This window comes from Daldinia decipiens (assembly GCF_022478715.1).
Source record: "Daldinia decipiens strain CBS 113046 unplaced genomic scaffold F4813scaffold_16, whole genome shotgun sequence".
Lineage (NCBI taxonomy): Eukaryota > Fungi > Ascomycota > Sordariomycetes > Xylariales > Hypoxylaceae > Daldinia > Daldinia decipiens.
In genome coordinates, this window is record NW_026054559.1 from 657559 (window position 1) to 678643 (window position 21085).

General features: G+C 46.9%; 8 protein-coding genes across 8 annotated transcripts; 3 read left to right on the forward strand and 5 right to left on the reverse strand.

The window, feature by feature from the left end:
* The first annotated feature begins 213 nt into the window (after positions 1-213).
* On the forward strand, positions 214-1812 carry F4813DRAFT_73496 (NAD(P)-binding protein). Its single transcript, XM_049248842.1, has 5 exons — positions 214-350; positions 418-431; positions 516-707; positions 768-1600; positions 1666-1812. Exons 1-4 carry the CDS (start codon positions 331-333, stop codon positions 1547-1549), a joined length of 1008 nt encoding a protein of 335 aa, XP_049099741.1. The 5' UTR covers positions 214-330; the 3' UTR covers positions 1550-1600; positions 1666-1812.
* A 5-nt stretch (positions 1813-1817) lies between these two features.
* F4813DRAFT_380838 (glycoside hydrolase family 36 protein) lies at positions 1818-4663 on the reverse strand (the record flags this gene model as incomplete). The annotated part of the gene is made up of 5 exons (XM_049245606.1): positions 1818-2035; positions 2088-3476; positions 3539-3752; positions 3819-4017; positions 4095-4663. The coding sequence occupies 5 exons, from the start codon at positions 4661-4663 to the stop codon at positions 1818-1820; spliced, it is 2589 nt and encodes an 862-aa protein (XP_049099742.1).
* Positions 4664-5259: 596 nt separating this feature from the next.
* On the forward strand, positions 5260-6926 carry F4813DRAFT_389517 (mitochondrial-processing peptidase subunit beta; the record flags this gene model as incomplete). Its single annotated transcript, XM_049246846.1, has 5 exons — positions 5260-5415; positions 5487-5612; positions 5667-5744; positions 5797-6482; positions 6539-6926. 5 exons carry the CDS (start codon positions 5260-5262, stop codon positions 6924-6926), a joined length of 1434 nt encoding a protein of 477 aa, XP_049099743.1.
* A 2025-nt stretch (positions 6927-8951) lies between these two features.
* F4813DRAFT_73654 (uncharacterized protein) lies at positions 8952-10878 on the reverse strand. Its single transcript, XM_049248843.1, has 2 exons — positions 10484-10878; positions 8952-10396 (listed from the first exon to the last, which is right to left on the reverse strand). Exons 1-2 carry the CDS (start codon positions 10712-10714, stop codon positions 9110-9112), a joined length of 1518 nt encoding a protein of 505 aa, XP_049099744.1. The 5' UTR covers positions 10715-10878; the 3' UTR covers positions 8952-9109.
* A 21-nt stretch (positions 10879-10899) lies between these two features.
* F4813DRAFT_73699 (uncharacterized protein) lies at positions 10900-12002 on the reverse strand. Its single transcript, XM_049248844.1, has 3 exons — positions 11586-12002; positions 11024-11347; positions 10900-10953 (listed from the first exon to the last, which is right to left on the reverse strand). Exons 1-3 carry the CDS (start codon positions 11711-11713, stop codon positions 10947-10949), a joined length of 459 nt encoding a protein of 152 aa, XP_049099745.1. The 5' UTR covers positions 11714-12002; the 3' UTR covers positions 10900-10946.
* A 2590-nt stretch (positions 12003-14592) lies between these two features.
* F4813DRAFT_73796 (alpha/beta-hydrolase) lies at positions 14593-16614 on the reverse strand. Its single transcript, XM_049248846.1, has 2 exons — positions 15626-16614; positions 14593-15564 (listed from the first exon to the last, which is right to left on the reverse strand). The coding sequence occupies exons 1-2, from the start codon at positions 16056-16058 to the stop codon at positions 14840-14842; spliced, it is 1158 nt and encodes a 385-aa protein (XP_049099746.1). The 5' UTR covers positions 16059-16614; the 3' UTR covers positions 14593-14839.
* A 310-nt stretch (positions 16615-16924) lies between these two features.
* Positions 16925-18206, forward strand: F4813DRAFT_380842 (protein phosphatases PP1 regulatory subunit sds22; the record flags this gene model as incomplete). The annotated part of the gene is made up of 3 exons (XM_049245607.1): positions 16925-17177; positions 17251-18129; positions 18187-18206. The coding sequence occupies 3 exons, from the start codon at positions 16925-16927 to the stop codon at positions 18204-18206; spliced, it is 1152 nt and encodes a 383-aa protein (XP_049099747.1).
* A 550-nt stretch (positions 18207-18756) lies between these two features.
* F4813DRAFT_380843 (Aldo/keto reductase) lies at positions 18757-20072 on the reverse strand (the record flags this gene model as incomplete). Its single annotated transcript, XM_049245608.1, has 3 exons — positions 18757-18792; positions 18884-19674; positions 19931-20072. 3 exons carry the CDS (start codon positions 20070-20072, stop codon positions 18757-18759), a joined length of 969 nt encoding a protein of 322 aa, XP_049099748.1.
* Positions 20073-21085: the final 1013 nt, after the last annotated feature.

The window sequence follows — 21085 nt, forward strand, 5'->3', positions numbered from 1 at the left end:
GCGCGACTTCCATCTGTTCTCCATCTGTACATACATAGGTTAGAATATCATGTGCATGTGCATGTGCTTGTGGGTAGTGAGTACCATATGTACTAAGTTCTCGGGGTTCGTAGAAACTCAAGTCTCCTCAAATGCATTAGTAACAGGTACCTATATACCTAACCTAATATAAAACCCAAAACCTTGTTTGTTTTACTACATATAAAGTTGGAGAGAATTTAAAATAGATTGTCGTGAATATCTAACATCTAAACATTCAACCCCGCTTAGTGAACCACTTAAACAGCCACCACCATCTAAGACATCACGACTAAACTTAGACTCCCGAAAATGGTTCCCAAGATCTTCCTGTAAGTAAAGGGCTAAGACTTAGGCGGAAATAGAATAACTTAGAGTATATGCTAACACATCTAATAGCACCGGTGCGACTGGTATGAACATGATAGCCTACCTACCTAAGCTATAAACACCATCTCATCTGATCGATGTAAATACTAAATACTCTTAACAAACAGGCTACATTGGTGGTGATATTCTCTACCAGCTGAACAAAGTCCACCCGGATTATGAATATACACTACTTGTACGAAACGAGGAGCGAGGCAAGCCCGTCGCCGCTGCTTACCCCAAGGCCCGTATCGTCTACGGCACTCTAGATGATGCCGAGGTGATCGAAAAGGAGGCTGCCGCAGCAGACATCGTCGTCCGTACGTTGCCATCCCAATCGAGGACTCAAAATAGGAGAGCAAATAGCTAACGCCATCTAGACACTGCGGACTCAGCCGACAATGTTCCTTCTGCAAAAGCAATTGCGAAGGGTCTTGCGGCGGGCCACACAGCCGAGAAGCCCGGCTATTGGATCCATCTTTGCGGAACCGGCATCCTGACTTGGTACGATTCAACCAACAAGCGCTACGGCCAAGCGCCGCTGCCGGAGCAGAAATACCACGACATCGACGACATCGACCGCATCCTGTCATTCCCGGACGCCGCTCTCCACAGGAACGTCGACAAGATCGTGTTAGCAGCAAACGACTCCCCCGCAATCAAGACCCTAATCGTCGGACCCCCTACCATCTACGGCCAGGGCCGCGGTCCCCTCAACCAGCGCAGCATCCAAATGCCCATGCTCATCGAGTACACGCTGAAGAACGGCTACGCGCCGTACCACCCCCCCGGCCTGACCGAGTGGAACAACCTGCACATCTACGACGTGAGCGACTTCTTCGTACAGGCCGTAGAAGCCGCGCAGGACCCTTCTAAGAACAGCAACCCCGAGATCTTCGGCCCCAAGGCGTACTACTTCCTCGAGAACGGCGTGCACAAGTGGAGCGACGTAGCTAAGTGGGTCGCCGACGAGGCCGCGAAGCAGGGTTTTATTCCTGAGCCCATTGCTAAGGAGGTCGATTTACCATTTTTCGCGACCAATTCCAAGGCTGTTGCCGCTAGGGCGAAGAAGTATTTAGGCTGGACGCCTAAGGGTCCGACCTTGAAGGATGATATCGCGCCAGGCATGACTCTTGAGGCGAAGAGGTTGGGCAAGGCTTGATTAAGTTGGTCTAGAAGAGATACTACTCGATGCCAATTCTCTATAAGATCTGTTAGTAGAGAATCCCACGATAATCTCGTAGTAGTAGTAGGCGACACTGATGTAACTTAATACAGTGCTCCAATTTCTTAACTAACGACTAAATAGAGTGACCCAACCCGTACCCACCTTATACATTTCATTCATTATCATTACCATCGTATACCCAAATACATCCAAGAAGACATCCTTGCAGAATATCTCATACTGGATACTCATGAACCTGGAATCAAGGATGTTCAATATCGAAGTAAACCTTGATCTCGACCTCATTGCTCCAACCGGCTGTTAGACCCATTTCATTCCACGCCGTTTCGATATCAATTTCCAACACACGGCTGTCGGCCTTATTAACAGTAACCGTGTGAGGCGGAATTGGTTGGCCTTGAATAGTAACCATGAAATCTCGTTCAATCGACATATCAGGGAGACTTGAAATATACACCCCTTTGACTGGTTAGTATAACAATTTAAGTCGCTAGCAGTAACAGGGACTTACCAAGAATTCCCAAGGCTTTGAGCCGTGTATCCAAGAATACCCTACCGGTATGAAGGAGCTCAGATTGGTTTGTGGTGATAGCAGCGGCGCCCGTCATCTTCCCGATTAGGCCTAGATTTGCGACGTATATCCTACCGTTCGTCTCGCTGTCAAATCGCGTTATGGGAAAGGCGGTAAAAATTTCGTAGTCTCGGATGTCTAACCATACAGCGAGGATGGCAGCAGCAGAGCCGAGTTCTACGACGGATGTTACGAGGCCGCTGCGGTGAGCACGCACGACGTATAAATTTGATGCGGACACACCCGGGAAGTGCGAGAGAGGGATGAGCTCCCCCACCGCTCGCCGCGATATGTTGAAGACGCCTAGTAGCGGTGTCCCAGTTACAGCTCGGCCGTGGTAACTCCCAATTTTGAGGATCGCAGGCTCTTCGTAACTAGTATATGCGTCGATGCTTCTACCCACTACGCTGGGTCTGAAAATAACGGTCTTACCTCGAGGCGTTGGCCCTGTCATCTCAGCAATGAGATCGATATTGTGTTTTCCAGGGGTATCGGTTATATAGATCGGCCCACCACTGAGACACCGCGCAGCAGCGTGAAAGCCCGCAAATTCATGATCGGTCTGAAACATATCCCAATCTGGTAAGATGTTTAGATGCTGGGTAAGCAAGGCGTTGTGGGCATTCGCGAAGAGATGCCACGGGTGTGAGTCTGGGATATCGGGATAAAAGTCGTCTGAGTTACGCGCGAGCATAGCTGGTCTGTTTTGCGGCAGTTGCTGGAGGAACAAGAGTTGCGGCGCTTGCGACATACACGATATGGCTTTAATGCTGAAATATCTCAAGGCCGATATTATCCAGCTATCAATGTACGCCTCAGTAAGTTCTCGACGGTGTTTAGCTGAGACCCAGGTGTCTATCATGTACTGCACATCCGTCTTGACACCATCGATCCCACAGTCTGATAAGAAGCGATAAAAGTCGTTATAAAATTTCCCAACATCTTCCTTTGCGATAACAGACATGGGACCGTTGAGGTTAGAATCAGCACGATCAATTTTGACTGTCTTATAAGTCTGGGCGAGGTCACCAGTGCTTGAAATCCCTCCCCAGTAACCAAGTAAAGCATGCCAGACGGCGACGTGTTGGATACTCGGATGCTTTGAGCGGATGAGAGATACTGTGTCTTTGAGTCCATTCGGGAATGTGTTTGGCTCAGCTTCGAATCCCTTCCAACCATGTTGGTATTGATCCCGGCCCTGGTAATCAATATCTTGCCAGTTGTCGTCTATGATAAGACTGCTGATATTGATGCGGTCCTTTGCTAGTGCTCCAACAGCTCGTATTATTTTTTCATCCGTTAGATGTTGACCCAGAGCATTCCAAGTACCTATTCATGCAGTAATGCTAAGTTAGACTCATCGAGACAATTCAGGGGGGCAGATTGCTTACAATAACCCAATCCATCATACCAATTTTCGTACCATTCAGGCTTGATATCACTAGTCAAACTCTGGATTTCCTTAGCGAACTCATCCTTGATATTACTCGTGGCGACTACAACGGCTCGAGCGTGGTACATGACGGCTGCTACCGCACTCTCGAAATCATCACCAATAGAAGCCAAAACCAGGCCGGTTGATTGAGTTTCGTTGTCACTGCGTATCTACGAATCAAGCATGAGATGACTGTCGGGGAACGGATTGGTTTGTGGGGTTGAGCTTTTACTTACATGTAACCTCACGGAACCTGTATCTGAGCTGCGGAGGAGCGTAGTTACATTGCCAACTCCACTAACTCCTAGCAAGACAAGATGTTTTCCTTGATGGCTTAGAAAAGAGCACATCACGGCATCCTTGTCTAATCTAAATGACTTTCTACCATGCCTAGGACCTAACCACGGCGATCCATGGCGAACTAGTGCGAAATATCTATAACTCCGTCAGTTCCGCAATCATAATCAACGCCTATACTACCTAGTTTAGGAAAAATAAAAATCATGACTTACCGCAGAGCACCACCCCACGGAGTCCCAAGCTCTACATTGGCATATGCGGAACGATCATCACCGGCCGGATTCACACTTGCGCTTACAGTCCAGATTTGGGTATTGGGGGTTTGACTCTCTGCAGCCGTGACCGTTAGCTCCGGGTTAAGCCCATGGATTATATTAGAGAGATTCGTATCCATTCGATTATTTGGGGATGTTGGGCTAATCAAAACGATCCCATCGTATATCCCAGAGACTTTGCGAGACCACCCCCAAGGTTCATTACGGCCATTCCGGAACTTCAAAGTAAATTTTAGGGATGATGATACAATAAACGGCGCTCCAAAGTATAAGCGAGCATGCGAATGTCTAACAATTTGAAGAGCGGAGGGGCAATCGTTGACGGAAATGGGCGATAACGACTTCTCCGTCCAGTCGGCACCGGAAGAAGAATACCAGACGGCAACCTCCCAAGGATCTTCCGCACAGCTACTGTCTATTTCTAACAGAGCAAGAAGTTGGAACGTATTGTCTTTGAACTGAGTGACCTGTCCAAGAGGTGGATAGCTTGATATGGTCGGTTCCATCCCGACGACGGGAGCGTCTGGTCCAGAGACACGGACGGCGTGGAACTCGGAGTCGATATCATGTTCACCTTTAGACATAATTACAAGTGAAATAATTATTTCATTTTATTAAACAATGTAGGGGACTGGTACAGATTATTATAAATAGGATCAAGTAATAGGTATTCAAATAAAACAACGGTATTAGAAATTAGGAATCGAATAAAACATTCTTGTGGTGTAAGGACAACTCAGCCAAGTTGCAACATTGAATTGTGGAAACTCTCAAGTTCTTGGAAAGTCTTGAAAGTTCAACAGATGAGCCAAGATCCATAAACGCCCCATAAAAAATACATAACCAATCAAGAGTTGATTATTTCTCGTCGCAGCTACTTAGCCACAAATCGTTAACGCTAGTCGGAATTTAGCGGGAAGAAAGTTAAAAATTCTGAGGCTTGCGTGCAGGTGTGTAAATCCCACACGCCGCAATGCACCTTGACGCCTCAGGCCAAACCCAAAATTTGAGCTTTCGATATTACCGAAACCGAACCACTCGTCCAAGATTTACATCAAACCGCTCACTTCCGTAATTCCACCCTCCCGCACGCAACACCCTAATGGCGTCCAGGAGACTCGCTTTTAACCTCGCGCAGGGCATGCGCAGCCGTGCCGCAAATTCTGCCATACGACCATTACGAAGAGGTTTTGCAACTCCGGTGACGTCTCCCGTTGGCGCGAAGACCCAGACCACAACATTGAAGAATGGTCTGACGGTAAGCTATCTCCAGCGGCCAATTGGGCTAGTCAATGCTTCTTGAACTTGTATCTGACGATAAGCCGAAAGGTCGCGACCGAATATTCGCCTTGGGCGCAGACTTCGACGGTGGGGGTATGGATTGATGCCGGTTCGAGGGCCGAGACGGACGAGACAAATGGAACCGCACATTTCCTAGAACATCTCGCCTTCAAGGTATTTACGGGAGTAGACCTCGGCAAAATTGCGCATTACTTATTGCTTCCATAGGGCACTGAGAAGAGAACTCAGCAACAACTAGAACTCGAGATTGAGAATATGGGTGGTCATCTTAACGCCTATACCTCGGTGCGTTAAATATAGCCAGCAACATTATAACTCCTGTCTGACATATGAATAGCGTGAGAACACCGTCTACTTCTCCAGAGCATTCAACTCCGATGTTCCCCAGTGCGTCGACATCCTCGCCGATATCCTTCAGAACTCCAAACTCGAGGCCTCCGCCATCGAGCGAGAACGTGATGTCATTCTCCGTGAATCAGAGGAAGTTGAGAAGCAGCTAGATGAAGTTGTCTTCGATCACCTCCACGCCACTGCTTACGCCCACCAGCCTCTCGGCCGCACTATCCTTGGACCTCGAGAGAACATCCGTGACATTACCCGGACCGAGTTAACCAACTACATTAAGACCAACTATACTGCTGACCGTATGGTTCTCGTCGGTGCTGGTGGTATTCCTCACGATAAGCTCGTCGAGCTAGCCGAGAAGAACTTCTCTAAACTTCCTACTACTTCGCCTCACAACGAAGCCTACCTCCTCTCCAAGCGAAAGCCTAGCTTCATTGGTTCCGAGGTTCGAATCCGAGACGATACCATCCCATCCGCCCATATCGCTCTTGCCGTTGAGGGTGTGAGCTGGAACGACGACGACTACTTCACTGCTCTAGTTACTCAAGCCATCATCGGCAACTATGACAAGGCCATGGGAAGCGCACCTCACCAAGGCAACAAGTTGAGCACTTTCGTTCACCACAATGACCTAGCCAACAGCTTCATGAGCTTCTCCACGAGCTATAGCGATACGGGGTAAGCTCTCTTATATTATTTCTACTTTTCTTGTACTCTGTATTAATCAATTCCAGTCTATGGGGTATCTACCTAGTGAGCGACCAGCTCACCCGTCTTGATGACCTGGTTCACTTCACTCTTCGAGAATGGTCCCGCCTTTCTAGCAACGTCACTGAGTCCGAGGTCGAGCGAGCAAAAGCTCAACTGAAGGCCTCAATTCTCCTTTCCCTCGACAGCACATCCGCCGTTGCGGAAGACGTCGGCCGACAACTCGTCACAACCGGCCGCCGCCAGAGCCCTGGTGAGATAGAGCGTGTCATCGATCACATCACGGAGAAAGACATAATGGACTTCGCCCGGAGGAAACTATGGGACCAAGATGTGGCCATCAGCGCCGTTGGCAGTGTCGAGGGCCTTCTCGACTACCAGAGAATTAGGAACGACATGAGCCGAAACTTCTAGGCGGACAGTGATTAGGGACGGTGGCTTGAAGGGGGGGGGAACTCGGTCATAGAGTGTATCAGATAATCACGCACTTCATTGTACCATACCATAAAGATTTCTCATCTGTTAGATTCCCTCGACCGGCCCAGAAGACATTTTGTTTGTGTTACCTTTTCTTCATCGGTCCCTATAATGCATGGGTTAGGTATCCAGAACTGGTGTCCTCGAGTTAAATATTTATGATATGCTAATAATCGACTTAGCTCGCTTAAATAGCGAATACAAAGACTCTTCAGAGTCAAATCACGAAACTCATCGACAGACATTTAAGTATATTAACGATATACGCTAATCGAGGCTTCTAGGAATGAGTATCTCTCCCCCAGACGGGCTCTCTTAGTTATTTGGATGATTCGACCACACATGTAAATTTGGTAAATAGTCGACAATGTGAACGTCGTACTATGTAGTTCCCTATCTTCCCCATTCTCTAGTTAAAACTTCCCCTAAATCCGGCTTCCCCTCAATTTATTGAGACCCCCTATTATACCATTCATCGCTATGTATAGCATTTCAGCATCACCAACTATAAATGGCTGGGCCAGTCGAAACGCATCTGGGTATCCTAGAAATTCCATGTGACCGTCCTCGCATAGAAGCATCATTCCGATGACTTGCTTAAAGACTGCCCGCAATATTAGGCTCATAAATAATCTTCGGCCGATCAAAGAGAAACTCATGCAACTCACTGTTATATATTCGAAGGGTAAGGTCTTAACAATAATCAATTCGTCATTCTCTAAACTAAACTGGAAAAGCTCCTTTCGATATAGATAGGACGAAGATGGAGGTTGATGGGTGGTATTATTGAAGCGTCGAATTATTGATGTCTTTGTAAATTGTCTCAGGTTTAATAAAGCGATTCTATATAAGAGATGAAAGGCGTGAGTTTGAGTACCTAAGTTAGTTATTTACCTAGGTACTCAAGAACTCCTGATGTTCTCGGGTGTAAGACGCCTTCGAGAACAAATAATTCCCAGATTTTCTAGATTATCTAGGATATAATCTCTCATTGTCATTGAGCAATATGACAGCTAAATCAGGGTCAGGGACGATTATTTTCAAAATTTCTGCTTATCATAATGGAGGATGATACGAGGATGACTTATCACATGATTTATATACGACAAAAGAACCTCGTTGATATTTGTGGAAATATTTGTTATCTTTTGTCTTCAAATTTAGCACTGAAGCTTAAAGAATCAATGTCACAGGGAAGGATGTCAATGGATAACTTGAAGTTTACCTCCTTATCAAAGTAAATATAATTGTAGGTAAGAATAGTAGGTGGAGATCAACGAAATGAATAAATCCAGGTAGCTCAGATTCTATCAAGTGAAAACGGCGAATAAACAGTTCGATCGCAATATTTAATCCTAAGAGACAGTGAGGAGTCTCTAGGTATTCCCGTTAAAATAGAAGATCACATTTCCTGGTAAACGGAATCTTAAAGGGGTAGATATAACGGCAGTGGAGTAAGACGAAAAGGCATTTTAACGTGATGATCCCTTGAGTACATGGTGTGATCTATTATTATTGGTGATGGTAGATTAATATAATCGACGAGACGTTGCCAATGCTACTAGCCAAGACTTCACTTGACAGAATACTCCAAATAGATATATTAGTTCCATGACCGCGGATTCTCACTCTCGTACTCCGCTTTTCAGGTTTAGTAATCCCACCGCGTCGATCTACCACATCCCAGTGAAAATGCTCTTGGCTGACAGCCCAGAAAGGAGAGGAGGCTCAGCTTCTCCAACTTGGACCTCTTCACTTTGAGGGGTCTCATGGCCAAGCTGTAGCCACTACGCCCTTGAAACATTTAGTAAGACAAAATTAACTCCATACACCTAAACAGGAAAAGCTGTTCAAGACAAGTACGTGACAAAAGATCTATTCAGTATCTCTAACTAGAATTTGACGTGATGTGGAACCATAATGACGTTTCGTATTAGAATATATCCCACGATAATAAAAGTATCATCTACATCGTAGTTGACCCGATAACATCGCCAATGACAACACGCAGTGAATCTATATATACAAACACGAGAGGAATTCTCTCCAAGATTAACATGCCCCCAGCTATATAACTCTCGTTAATAACCATGATTCATACCCATCGTAGTTTTAAGTCCTTAAGCCTTTACGAGCTGACCAGACAGGTAGTAATATTCGGCATCCATCTCCTCCTGTACCTGTTTCCAGAGCCCCCTCTGCAACGTGCCGGAAAGCCAGTAATTGCCGGCGGCATCCTTCCCGACTATAGGGAACGAGTTGCGCGTGGGCATGCCGTTGATAAGACCGTTGGGCTGGATGTACGACGGACGCCCGATCTTGTTGGCCCGCTTTTCCGGGTCCGCACCGGGGCGCACTACCGCGGCCGAGAAGTCCGTATCGAAGAACTTGGCCTTGCTCCAGTTGGAGATCATCACGGGCACCATGACGGGGTCGCCGTACATAGCCGATTTACCCCTCTTCCAGGCCGCAAGGTCAAGAGCGGCGCGTGCTTCCACCTGCGCTCGTGTCCCCTGTTCGGCAATAGATTGGCGCACTGCGGCTGCGACGTAGCCTAAGGGCCTTGTAAATAGGTCTCGCATCGACACAAACGCCCAAACGCCAGCAACAGCGTTGCCGACGTAAGCATGTGTCTGCGGAAGAAGGTCCTTGGCGAGTACCGAGCGCATGCCGAAGGCGTTCATGATGGACACGGTCTGTTCTGTGTGCTGGAGGTGTCGGAGGGCGAGGCGCGTGACCCAACCCGAAAGCACATCGCCTTCGCTGACGAACGGTTTCACCTTCTCATCCTCGGCGGTCTGCGAGGCGAGATAATCGAGTGCGCCCTTATGCAGGGACTGTACGTGGGCAGCTGGTACACAGACCATCCGCGTGTCCTCGCCGCGCGACCAAAATAAGGTTGTCCAGATATAGGATATGGCGAAAATTAAGGCTTGGATCGGGGCTAGGCGGCGGTGAGCCAAAACGTACGGTTCTTGCGGGTCGGTTCCTAGCGACTCGAGCGGGTCTTGCAACACGCCGTAGAGCGGCTTCACGTCGTCATCCCTACCCTCGAGCACGGCTATCCAAGCATCTAGAAGCTCCTTTCGTCCCATCGCATCGAGGAGCGTGTGTGGCCACGATAGCGAGACGATCGTCGCGTCGGTAAAGGACACAATGTGTAAGCTTAGCTGCGGTGCGTCAATGTACAAGTAGTCGCTGAGTCGTCGAGGCGCACCCCAACGGCGCAACAGAGGCGCAAACTCTTCCGGGTCACTCAGGACGGCAGGTTTCGCGGCAGCTCTAGGAAGACGACAACCGGTTGGGTGCCTGGCAATCTCAACGTTGTGTTCTATATGCGAATATGCGAATGCCGGTCTTTTCTCGCTGAAGGAGTCCGGAATGTGGTATTCAAGTTTACCATCACCCTGTAAATATCTTTTTAGTTACTGGATTCTATTCTAGGAAGTAGAAGACCCTATGCTTAGACGACATAGTAGCAATAGCAAGCATACGGTGAGTCTCAGCCTTGCACCTAGCTTCCGCCAGTCACGCCGGCTAAGGAGCTTCTCTAGCGACAGACGTAGTTTATCGGGATTCAACACGTCATCAAATCGCATCGTGAACTCAACAATAACCTTTCTGTTGATCGGTGTATCGTCGAACCGGTGTAGCGGGATGACCGTGTCTGACGATATTGTCAACGGCGACTTGATGGCCGGCTTGCTGGAAAGTATGTTCCCCATGTCGTGCGAGTGTCGTTACAGCACCAGGCTGTACTGGTCTAGACGAGGAGTATGTTATGCGCTTCTAAGTTATAGTCCCTACAGCCTGGGTCGTCCAGGGAGTAATAAATGGCGGGGCAAATCTGGCCATTATACATAGTCTGCCGTAGCTGGCAAGCTACCTGGCGCTTCGGGGAAATTCCGCGCAAATCAACTGCCTAACGACCAGCTCAGTTGATATCCGAGATACAGGCTATTCCCTGACGATCTTTGTTAGTTTTCGGTGCTGGGGTCCACAGGAATATATATCATCGTCAATAGCAACGTAACATGTTTATATCTCGTGCTGCATGTGCGTGAAGGAGTCGATAGGAGGACATGATTGCGAGATGCTCATTGGCCCAACCGCCGACCTTCCCCTTTCTGTGTGTCGATATCTTGGAAACAGTTCGCATAGACGAGATATCACGGGCAAGGGTAACGACACAAATTGCGTAAGTATTGCTTGGCAGAGACCACAATACATATGTAAGTGTTGCTTGGCAGAAACCACAATATATATATATGTACGTATCCCTCACGTAGCTCGGTGCAACGCGGTGCCCAGGTCCCAGGTATGAAAGGCACCCGAAGCACAGGAAGTGGCTAATAACACTTTATAAAATAATTTGGATGATCATTAGCGCTTTGCAAACAGAAGACGGAACACCAGAGAAGGTCGGCCTTATAGCTGGGAGGAGAAAGCTAACTCACGATGTTATCGTAGGTCCTACACTAGACTCCTAGTATCCATCGATTGCACATGCTTTAGTATGCTTGACGGAAACACCCGTAAGCGCTACATATTGGTCGTTGGTGTGATAATCGGAATAGTGTGGGGGCGTTCTCTTACATCGTACGAGGGTATAAACGCATGAACAATGCATGAACAATGTATGTGACGCAGAATCCCTTGATCTGGTAGGTGGGACAGGGATCTTCACGGCACTTGAGTCGTGTTTTTAACGTTATCACCACCATCGTTTTATTAGCTGAGGTAACATTTCATTATACAGAACCAATATTTACCGGGTAAGCAGATAAGCGAAACATATTAATGTTTTCGTGCCCAGATTCATCTTGAGGCACCTCCTAGATTCTTCCTTGTGCCCAGTATAAGCCAGCTGGTCTAAACGCCGGTGGGTTTCTACTTCGTAGGGGGTTTTTGGTTTTTTTTATGACTTGTAGGTTGATAGTCCTATAAGATCGGAGGGACAAAATCTCACAAGGCCGGATAGCTGCGTCTGAAAAAGGATTTTACGGAGCTACCCCCCGAAATCCCCGGTGCTCATTAGCCGGAGCTGTAAAAGCGGGTTCCCGCGACTTTCGACATCGTCTAGCATGATTGCGTCAACCTCGTTAAGCATCTAACGGCAGTGGGCTTCTCCTACCGGTTGACAATACAACATACGTAGACCAAGAAAGCTTGTCTATGGTTGGATATTACCCAAGCAAGTCGGTGCCAAGCCTCATTAAAATAAAACAATGATGTAGCTCTTTGCTTGGTTTAGCCTCGTCCGAACTACCTAGCGATTCCAATGTGAAGGAAAAGATCGATATCACGGAACTTGGCCTCCGGATAGTTTAGTAGGTATTCTCCTTGTTGTCTTCGTTGAGTCATTGCTGACCATCCAGCCGAGGTACGACGACGAAAACGTCGAAACGCCACAGATAGGCTTCGCACGGGCGGAATGGCTGCATTTTATGCATCCACCCGATACCATGCACAGGCCATATTCCGTTTTTGAAGCTGAGAGGCTACTTGAAATCTGGTACCACATTGTCGTAAACGGGCAGACGGGACGACCAAGGAATGCAGCTAGCCAGCTTACACGCATATATATAGCATGAGACGGACAGGTTATATGTATTTCATTTGAACTTTTCTTTTCTTCTCCTGTTCATCAATCCGTCCTATCTGCCTATTGTCAGGGGACAAGTGAAGCTAGTATGAATTAGGTATAGATCTACATAGGATATCTATAGGGGGTGCGCAGCGCCCTCGTAAGAGATTAGAAGGTCAAGCGTTAATAAATTCATACTACTACACGGCTGCTATACAGCAACGAAGCTGCTGCATCTAGTATTCACTCTACGTATGACATCAATCAAGGGGTATCTTTGACACCTATCCCCTACTCGACGAAGTCATCTTCGGTTTCTCATAGTTAGTAACTAACCTAGGTTATAACATTGAATTGTTGCTTCGAAGTCTCTAGTACGTGAAATAAGACCGCATTAAATTACCAAGGACTGTTAATGTTGAAACTTACTGTCAGAGATCGCCCTTGACGTTACACCACCTACAGAGTGACAGGTAGCCCGAGCATATAGCATATTGAACGTTATATTAACATCTGTCTCCATAACTCAGAGTATACTTTCTATCCTATAACTAGGTAACCAGTAGGTAGTGAGGTTTAGTCTAAATTGACACTTACCCATTGTTGCTTACAGGGTACTGAATAGTCCTCTCCGTGACAACACTAATATAATCAATTCTGGACGTATACTATTGCGAAAAAGTATATTACTGCTCATTGTAGGGCTAGTATGAGATTGGGGTAGGCCAAAATTATATGCTTAAGATCATTAATTATCAAAGGATGGCCATCATAACTTTATATTAGCTTCTCATAATTAATAGCTTAATACGCAAATTCGATAACCTGTGAGTCAATAAACTATAAGATTCTTAATGGATTTTAACTCTAAATTCTTGAAATATATTCTTGATATGATAGGTACTGTCAAATAGAATCCTTGATTAGTGTCATAGATAGAATGAATGCCGGGACAGTTGAATTGAACTATTAACGTCTGCCCTTCTATCCTCTTTCAAAAGCGCTACGCGCTTCTTTTGTATGTACCTCGGTGATTCTAGTAGATCAAACCCTGAATCTACCCCCAACTCACTTATTCCCTAACAAGTACTACCTAAAGTTACCATAGTTAAACTTCAACTTCCGTCACCCTTCCTACATCCATTTTCATCGCCGGAATAGTAATAATGGAAAGACTACCACCTACTATTGCTAATAACTGAACAATTTTCTCAAAAAGGGGTGATAATATATTAGAGTAAGAGGCTGATCTATAAGTACCACAAAGATAGATCGTCACTTATCACTAGAATTTCCCATCTAACTACCTTCCAGATGAATGCTCGATTCAAGCCCGCCCTATCGTATCCACTTAGTAAATAAGAATGGCAGATATGTATTGTCCATTGTATTTTTGATTTCGATTAAATTACGACCGCAACTATACGTGTTAAGAAGTCATTCAACTTAGCGGCGTATGAGTCTACTTGAAGTATAAGTACGAATGTGAACGGGACCTTGTGATATTTATTTAGATGAAGTATCGAGCGTCTCATTTAGGACGAGCGAATACCTCAAACCGTTATAGGCCATCGTCTAAACAATTTTCGCTGCGGGGTTATGTGACTATAGTTACCCAAGAGCTGGGAGCAACTGTCGTGCTTGGAATCTTGGGTTTTATGTTAGCTAGGCCTACGGAACTCATAACTATACTGGGTACATATATCGAACGCAAGGTATGGCTCAGCAAACGCCGTTCACACGAACGGGGTGTTAAGCCAGACAAGTAACCAAGCATATCAATAGGTATCTTTACTTGACTTATATTCCTTATTCTTAGGTCTTGAATTATCGGCCCATAACATGCCGTTGAGAAACCAGGGAGCCTGCCAAGAGCCTTTGTGCCACGTTTGGTTCGCTAGCAAATACAGTCACCAGATTAAAGAGATTGGGAAAGGATTATCATATTGGTTTTAGGAGTTCATTTGGTGGTTGATGTACGCAATGCCATGCTTCAATTTCTTGGAGTAAGGAGCAGGCTATCACGAAAAGGGGTAGCATGGGGTCAACGAGGCATATCCCGCGTACGAATGAAGAATGAATACCTTGGATACTCCGGAGTGTGTTTTTCTCCGGTATTCATTCTCAATGTCGAGTTGACAATCAGCGCATTTGGGCTATGGATAGGCATGTGTACCTGGCAATCAACGACTACTACGTTGGTCTTAGGTCATGGCCCAGCTGCCCAACCACAAATAGGATTCTCAAAATGGGCCAATTAAGTTTAAACACGAGCGGAACACATTCTGTGCGACAAGAATTCCGAGACGGCCCTTCGACCGTCGCCTCGAAACATGGTATCGTTATGGAAAGCCCCATCTACAGCTTTCCTCGTCACAGGTAGTTGTACGTCTAAACATCGATCATAGAGCTGTTGACCGAGCTCTTTAGGAACAAGCTCGTCCTTCGCTGCTTCTAGAATAAATATCTCCGGGGGAGAATTGCCAGTTTCATACTTCCGTGATATAATCCCTAGGTTTTTCCAGCTGTCGAGGTGGTTCCGCAGAAACGGCCAGAGGTACCGATATGGCAACCACTTCTGCGGGTAGAGAACCTCCAACATGGCACGAATTGACGTGAATGGGGTTTCGAGAATGATGGAATCCAAATGTACGTTTGCGGGTATTATGGCTTCGGCTGCGAGGTTGGTAGCTACCCCCGCGCCAATACTTTGGCCCCAAAGGACGACCTTTGCCGAGGGTCCCGATTCTTGGTTCTCTCCGCCGTAAGAATTACGATGCAGCTGAGAAATCCAGCTAAGGGCGGCGGCAGTATCCATATTGATACCCTTTTCGGTAGGACGGCCTCGCGAAGTCCAATAGCCCCTATAGCTAAGACATGCAGTTGTGCATCGAACATTTCGATCATCCCATTGTGACGAGCGTCTCTTTAGCATGCAAAGGATCGAGGAAAGGTCGGGTAAGCGAGGGGGGATGGACGAGGCGTTCCCTATCGTCAATCGTGAGCTGATCTCGATCTTTACCCCACAGAAGCAGAAATGCATGCAGACCCTGTAAATAGAGTATGTAGAATGCAACGTTTGGTACCATGGACGTTGCACCAGAACCAAGTTCCATGTCCGTAATACACAGAGCAAGATCTGTCCCGTCAGCTGCGCGGATTCTTTCTTCCCGCCACTTAATGCCGGCACACCGGCTGGCGTGATCTTCGATCTTCTCCCAACGCGCATTGGGTGGTAGACCCGGCATGTATATGATTTTATTCTGGAAAATGACCAACATCAAACACTTCCAGGTCCACAATGCGACGAATAAGCCGCTGAACACTACGGGAGCGAGCACCAGACCTTCAACGTGGTACCTTCTCCTGCATGCAAATGAGTTGTCGATGCGGGGTGTCGTGAAATAGCGTGACGTGATAATAGCCAAGTTTGGGATACCCCGAATGGAGAACCGGGAAAAACTGCGAATAGTGATGGACATCGTGATTGGGAACTCGAGATCATGGTTGAATGGCCGATGGTCTTTTATGCGGGGTGAAGCGATGCGCGCGAAATATGCGAGTGGATGGTAAAGTTATGATGATGCATTTCTCGACATCAAAATGGTGTGGTTTGAGCTGCACGAGAGCACAAAGAGGGAGGAATTCTCGATCTGGAATTGTTATACGTTGTCTTCAATATATGGGATTTTTACTTTTGCATATGGAGGTTTAAAGTTGGAGAATCTTAAGCTTTATGACGATGTCAGGGGGGATGCCATCATTCTATCCCATAAAAAACGACTAGCGTCCCGCCGTCAATCCCCAAAGTGCTTCCAGCACAGCTAGGTCTTTCCACATTTTAACCGACTAATGTCTTATGTGTAGATAGACACCTGACTTACATAAGTTATCTCGGTTACGTGCTAAATATACGGTAGCACAGCATTTAGGTACGCATACCTCTTAGGCACCTAACATTTTAGGTATCTAGAGCACCATAGGTACCTATCTTATCAACACCCAGCACCTATCCTAAACATCGTCGTCATCAGGGACCCTGCAGTGCAGTGCTTGCACGTGGTACATGTCACAATGGGCCCAATATTCCCTGCTGCCAGCGTTAACCAGGACTAACAAAACTAAAGTCTAGAACATTATTGGATTAATCGATATCGGTGGATCGATACCACAGTACAACGGTACAACGACTTTACGAAATACGCTAGCGCAGTAACTCTACATACCAAATTCCGCCGTCATGTCTCCAAACATTCTACAACTTTCTTCTTTCTTAGCGTGTCCGTCACCGAGCCCGCGATTCTTCAGTTTCCGTCCCTCTTCACACACTACTACCAAATCTTACAAGATGCCTGGCCAATTAAACGGCGATGCGGGTCACGAGCCGCCCGCCGACCACCATATAGAAGTAGTTGAAGATGAGACCCGTTCCGAGCGGGGAGACAGCCATCCTAGTCCCGGTTTAAGAGACAGCAAAGGCTGGGACGGCAAGCTGCGAGTCGAACGCAACACCCTGTTCAAGAATCCCGAAGCTCTGTCGGATCCCGAATACTCGGACGATGAAAATGTACTTCCAGGAGAAGAAATAGGTGCAGATGAGGGTAAGTTCATTTAACACCCTATCTTCTACTGGCACCTTAATCAACGGAACTCCTTTATTGACCGTTGGTGTAGACCTCCTTGACGACGAAGATCCCGATACGGATGATATTAGTCTTACACATTCGCGAATCTCTTCTATCTCTGCTCTCCGGTTGGAACGATTTAAGAAGGTGGTGCGACTATGCCTACGTCAAAACCTCGTCCAGCACATCGAGGGGCTCTCCGACTTAGGCCCCACTCTAGAGGAGCTTGACCTATACGATAACCTCATTTCGCACATCAGGGGGTTAGACGACTTAACTAACCTCACAACCCTCGATCTCAGCTTCAACAAGATTAAACACATCAAGCACATTGAGCACTTGACGGAACTTACCGATCTCTTCTTCGTATCCAACAAGATTAGTACCATCGACGGGCTGTCGACTTTAACAAAACTCCGACAGCTCGAGTTGGGCTCGAATAGGATAAGGGAGATCAAGAATCTTGATGCGTTGAAGAACTTGGAGGAACTCTGGCTAGCAAAGAACAAAATCACCGAACTCAAAGGCCTAGCCGGCCTGCCAAAATTAAGACTCCTGAGCATCCAATCGAATAGAATTAAAGACCTTTCTCCTCTACGCGAAGTCCCTCAATTAGAGGAATTGTATATCTCACATAATGCCCTCGAAAGCCTGGATGGTTTGGACGGAAGCCCGAATCTGACCATCATCGACATCTCGAATAACGCAATCCAGAGCCTAAAAGGCCTGAGCAATCTGAAGAACATCGAAGAAGTATGGGCAAGCTATAACCAAATATCAGACTTTGCAGAGGTTGAGCGGGAGTTGGCCGACAAGGAGAATTTAACAACGGTGTATTTTGAGGGAAATCCTTTACAGCTGAAACAACCTGTTCTGTATCGGAATAAAGTGCGACTGGCGCTACCGCAAGTCCAGCAGATTGATGCTAGTGAGTATTCATTACAGAGATAAACAAATGATCCAATGCTGACACTGGAGATAATAGCTTTTGTGAAGGCGGTTTAACCGTGAACCTATTTCCATAAGACGGGTATTTGTTTGATGTGGAGTTTTCATATTGCATAGCACGGCGTTCAGGAGGGGTTTACCACGAAGAATTAGTTTGGGATCGAGCGAAAATAAGCCCTCCTTGTATTGTCAGATTAAGTCGCTTTAGGATCGCTTTAGGATAAGATGCTCATTCAAGAGCAGACGGCCTTGACATTTTCAAGCCGCCGTCGGGATATGTAACTCGGCAAAAGAGAGACGAACAGTGCTCGACACTGCATCTATGTCAAAGATAACCATACGCTCACGGAAATGGAAAATTACGAGTTTCAGAATGTATTCATCCCGTCGGTGTTGATATCACGATACAGGTCGGAAAAGTCTAATCTACCTAGACACCGTTCTAGCGAACTGACTCCCATGATCATAACAGACTTTACAATAGTGTCCACAATCGTCACTGTCAACGACGAAGATCCTCTACCAGCATGCATATTAGCTTACTTAAAACCTGATTATGTCGAGAAGCTCAAGTGCAGAATACAGTAGAACCCGCTGTCCAGCCTATTTAACCAAAGATCCACATCTTATCCGTGTCGAAGTACTAATTAGAGACATGAAGGTTAGCATATATTTACCTAGGTTTGGACGCCAGCAGGCAGTAAACAAATGAAGCCAGAAATGTCAAGACCCACGTTAGAAGGTTGGTTGAAGCGAATGCCCGCATTCTTAGCAGTGATGCTGTCGATATCAGCCGGCTCGATATCGAATCCGGTACTGTCGAAGTTCTCGGCCATGATCTCAGGACGGGTCGTCTTAGGGATAATAGCAAGACCACGTTGAGTAGCCCACCGTAGCAGGATCTGCGAGGGCTGCTTCTTGTACTTCTCGGCTAGACTGGTAATTAGGTCGTCCTTCATCAAGGGTACGAGGGCCTTGGCGTGCTTAAATCCGAACTCGAGGAAAGAAGCAGGGCCGAAGGAGGAGTAGGCCGTGACGGCGATACCCTCAGCCTTACAGAGGCTCAATAGCTCCTGTTGCACCAAGTATGGGTGGTGCTCGATCTGCAGAGCAGCTGGGGGGATGGTTGCATATCGCAGCATGTCGTAGATCAGTTGCGCCTGGAAGTTTGACACGCCGATCGACTTGGTCAACCCCTTCTTTACCAACTCCTCCATAGAAGCCCAGGTTACGTGCATCGGAGTGTTGGATCGGACGATGGTAGACTTGCCATCGTAGTGCCATCCCGGAGGATACCGCACGGCCGGGTCGACGTACTTTAGAGCACCGGGGAAGTGGATCAGGTATAAGTCGAAGTATTCAAGACCCCAGTCGGACAGGGAGCGCTTGCAGGCGGGCTCTACCTTATCACCGTCCTCGAAGACTGGCCATAGCTTAGATGTAATGAAGAGATCCTCTCTCTTCACAATACCCTCCTTAATTGCGCGCGCTACACCCTCACCACACTCTTTCTCGTTACCATAATCTAACGTGACGAAGAAAACGCATTAGCAACCCATTATAGTTCCCAGGTAGACCTTATTGCAAGGCAGCTAAATAATCCCCTTCCGTGTAGATTAACACGCCTGGGATCTTTACGTGAAATGCAGACCAGGGGTTACCTCTGAAATGCTGGGCGGCGGGGTAATGATACCCGAGGAGGGGCTCTTATTACTTCTGAGAACTCTTCACGCGCCAAACTCACGATAATGTATAGGAAAATATAGATGAGCTAGACATACCGCAGGCACCATCAAATAACCGGTAGCCGGTCTTGATGGCATTGTAAACAGTGTCGGCGGCAATGGCGTTGTCAACCTTCCACAGACCGAAGCCAACCTGGGGCATCTCATGGCCGCTGCTCAGCTTGATAGTCGGGGCCATTGTAGTCGATTTTATACTAAAGTGACGATAGTAAGTGCTAGTGATTGGATAGCAGTTCAATATCCCGGGATGCTTTAGCGGCACAGCGAACCGACGGGAGAGTAGACGAGAACTACAAGGGGAAAGAAACGTAATGACAGATCGCATGGTCTTTGCGGAATGCTGTTGGTGGGAGCAGGTCTTTTTATACACTTTTTCCCTTCCAGCTACGCGTGTAAAAAGTAAATAAGCTACACTGTTGACTACATCTCTGACCTACATCAATAAACCCTTCCGCCCGCGACCGCATTACGTATGTGGAGAGATATGCGCTTGTGAAAACATTCGCTAAAGAAGGAAAAATTGGGCTGACCATATCTCGCCGAGCAAACCCCATTACACCATGGTACTATCGTGGGCTCATGACTTATAGCTGATTGGCGTGGATAATACCTCCTCCTCACGATAGAAAGAACTCAGTCCTCCACACGAAGAAGATGGGGGGGTAGCTATTAGCGAGCCTCTCATTTGCTCGTTTAAACGTATGACATTGGGGCCAGAGGCGGGGAAGAAGGCGGGTGTAAGTTCCAGCTAGAAAACTCGCTAGGAACAAAACCGACGAGACGAGACAAGTCTAGACGAGACGCAGCTCGACGCTATCTCGGAAATGAAATGAAAAAAGAAAAAAGAAAAAAGCCTCCAACCATCTAGCAGCAGCGTGGATTGCAACGCTGTGATTCGCTTGGGAGAATGATTTCGCCGCGACCCGACTTTGTTGACTTTACTCCTCGTCGATTCGTCGATTCGTCGATTGGAACCTCGCTTCTATACAATTTAGATTTAGCCTGAATATCAATCGTGGATACTTTGGGGGTCCACTGCGGCTAATTCCCTGTTATCTCATACTTACCTCTGTCGCATTCATCCCACATTTCTTTGCTGGATGTAGATGAGCTCCTCTCTTTTGTCCCCCCCCCCCCCCTTTTTTTTTTTTTTTTGGCGTGTTACTAATCACGATTTCTTCAAGTTCCATA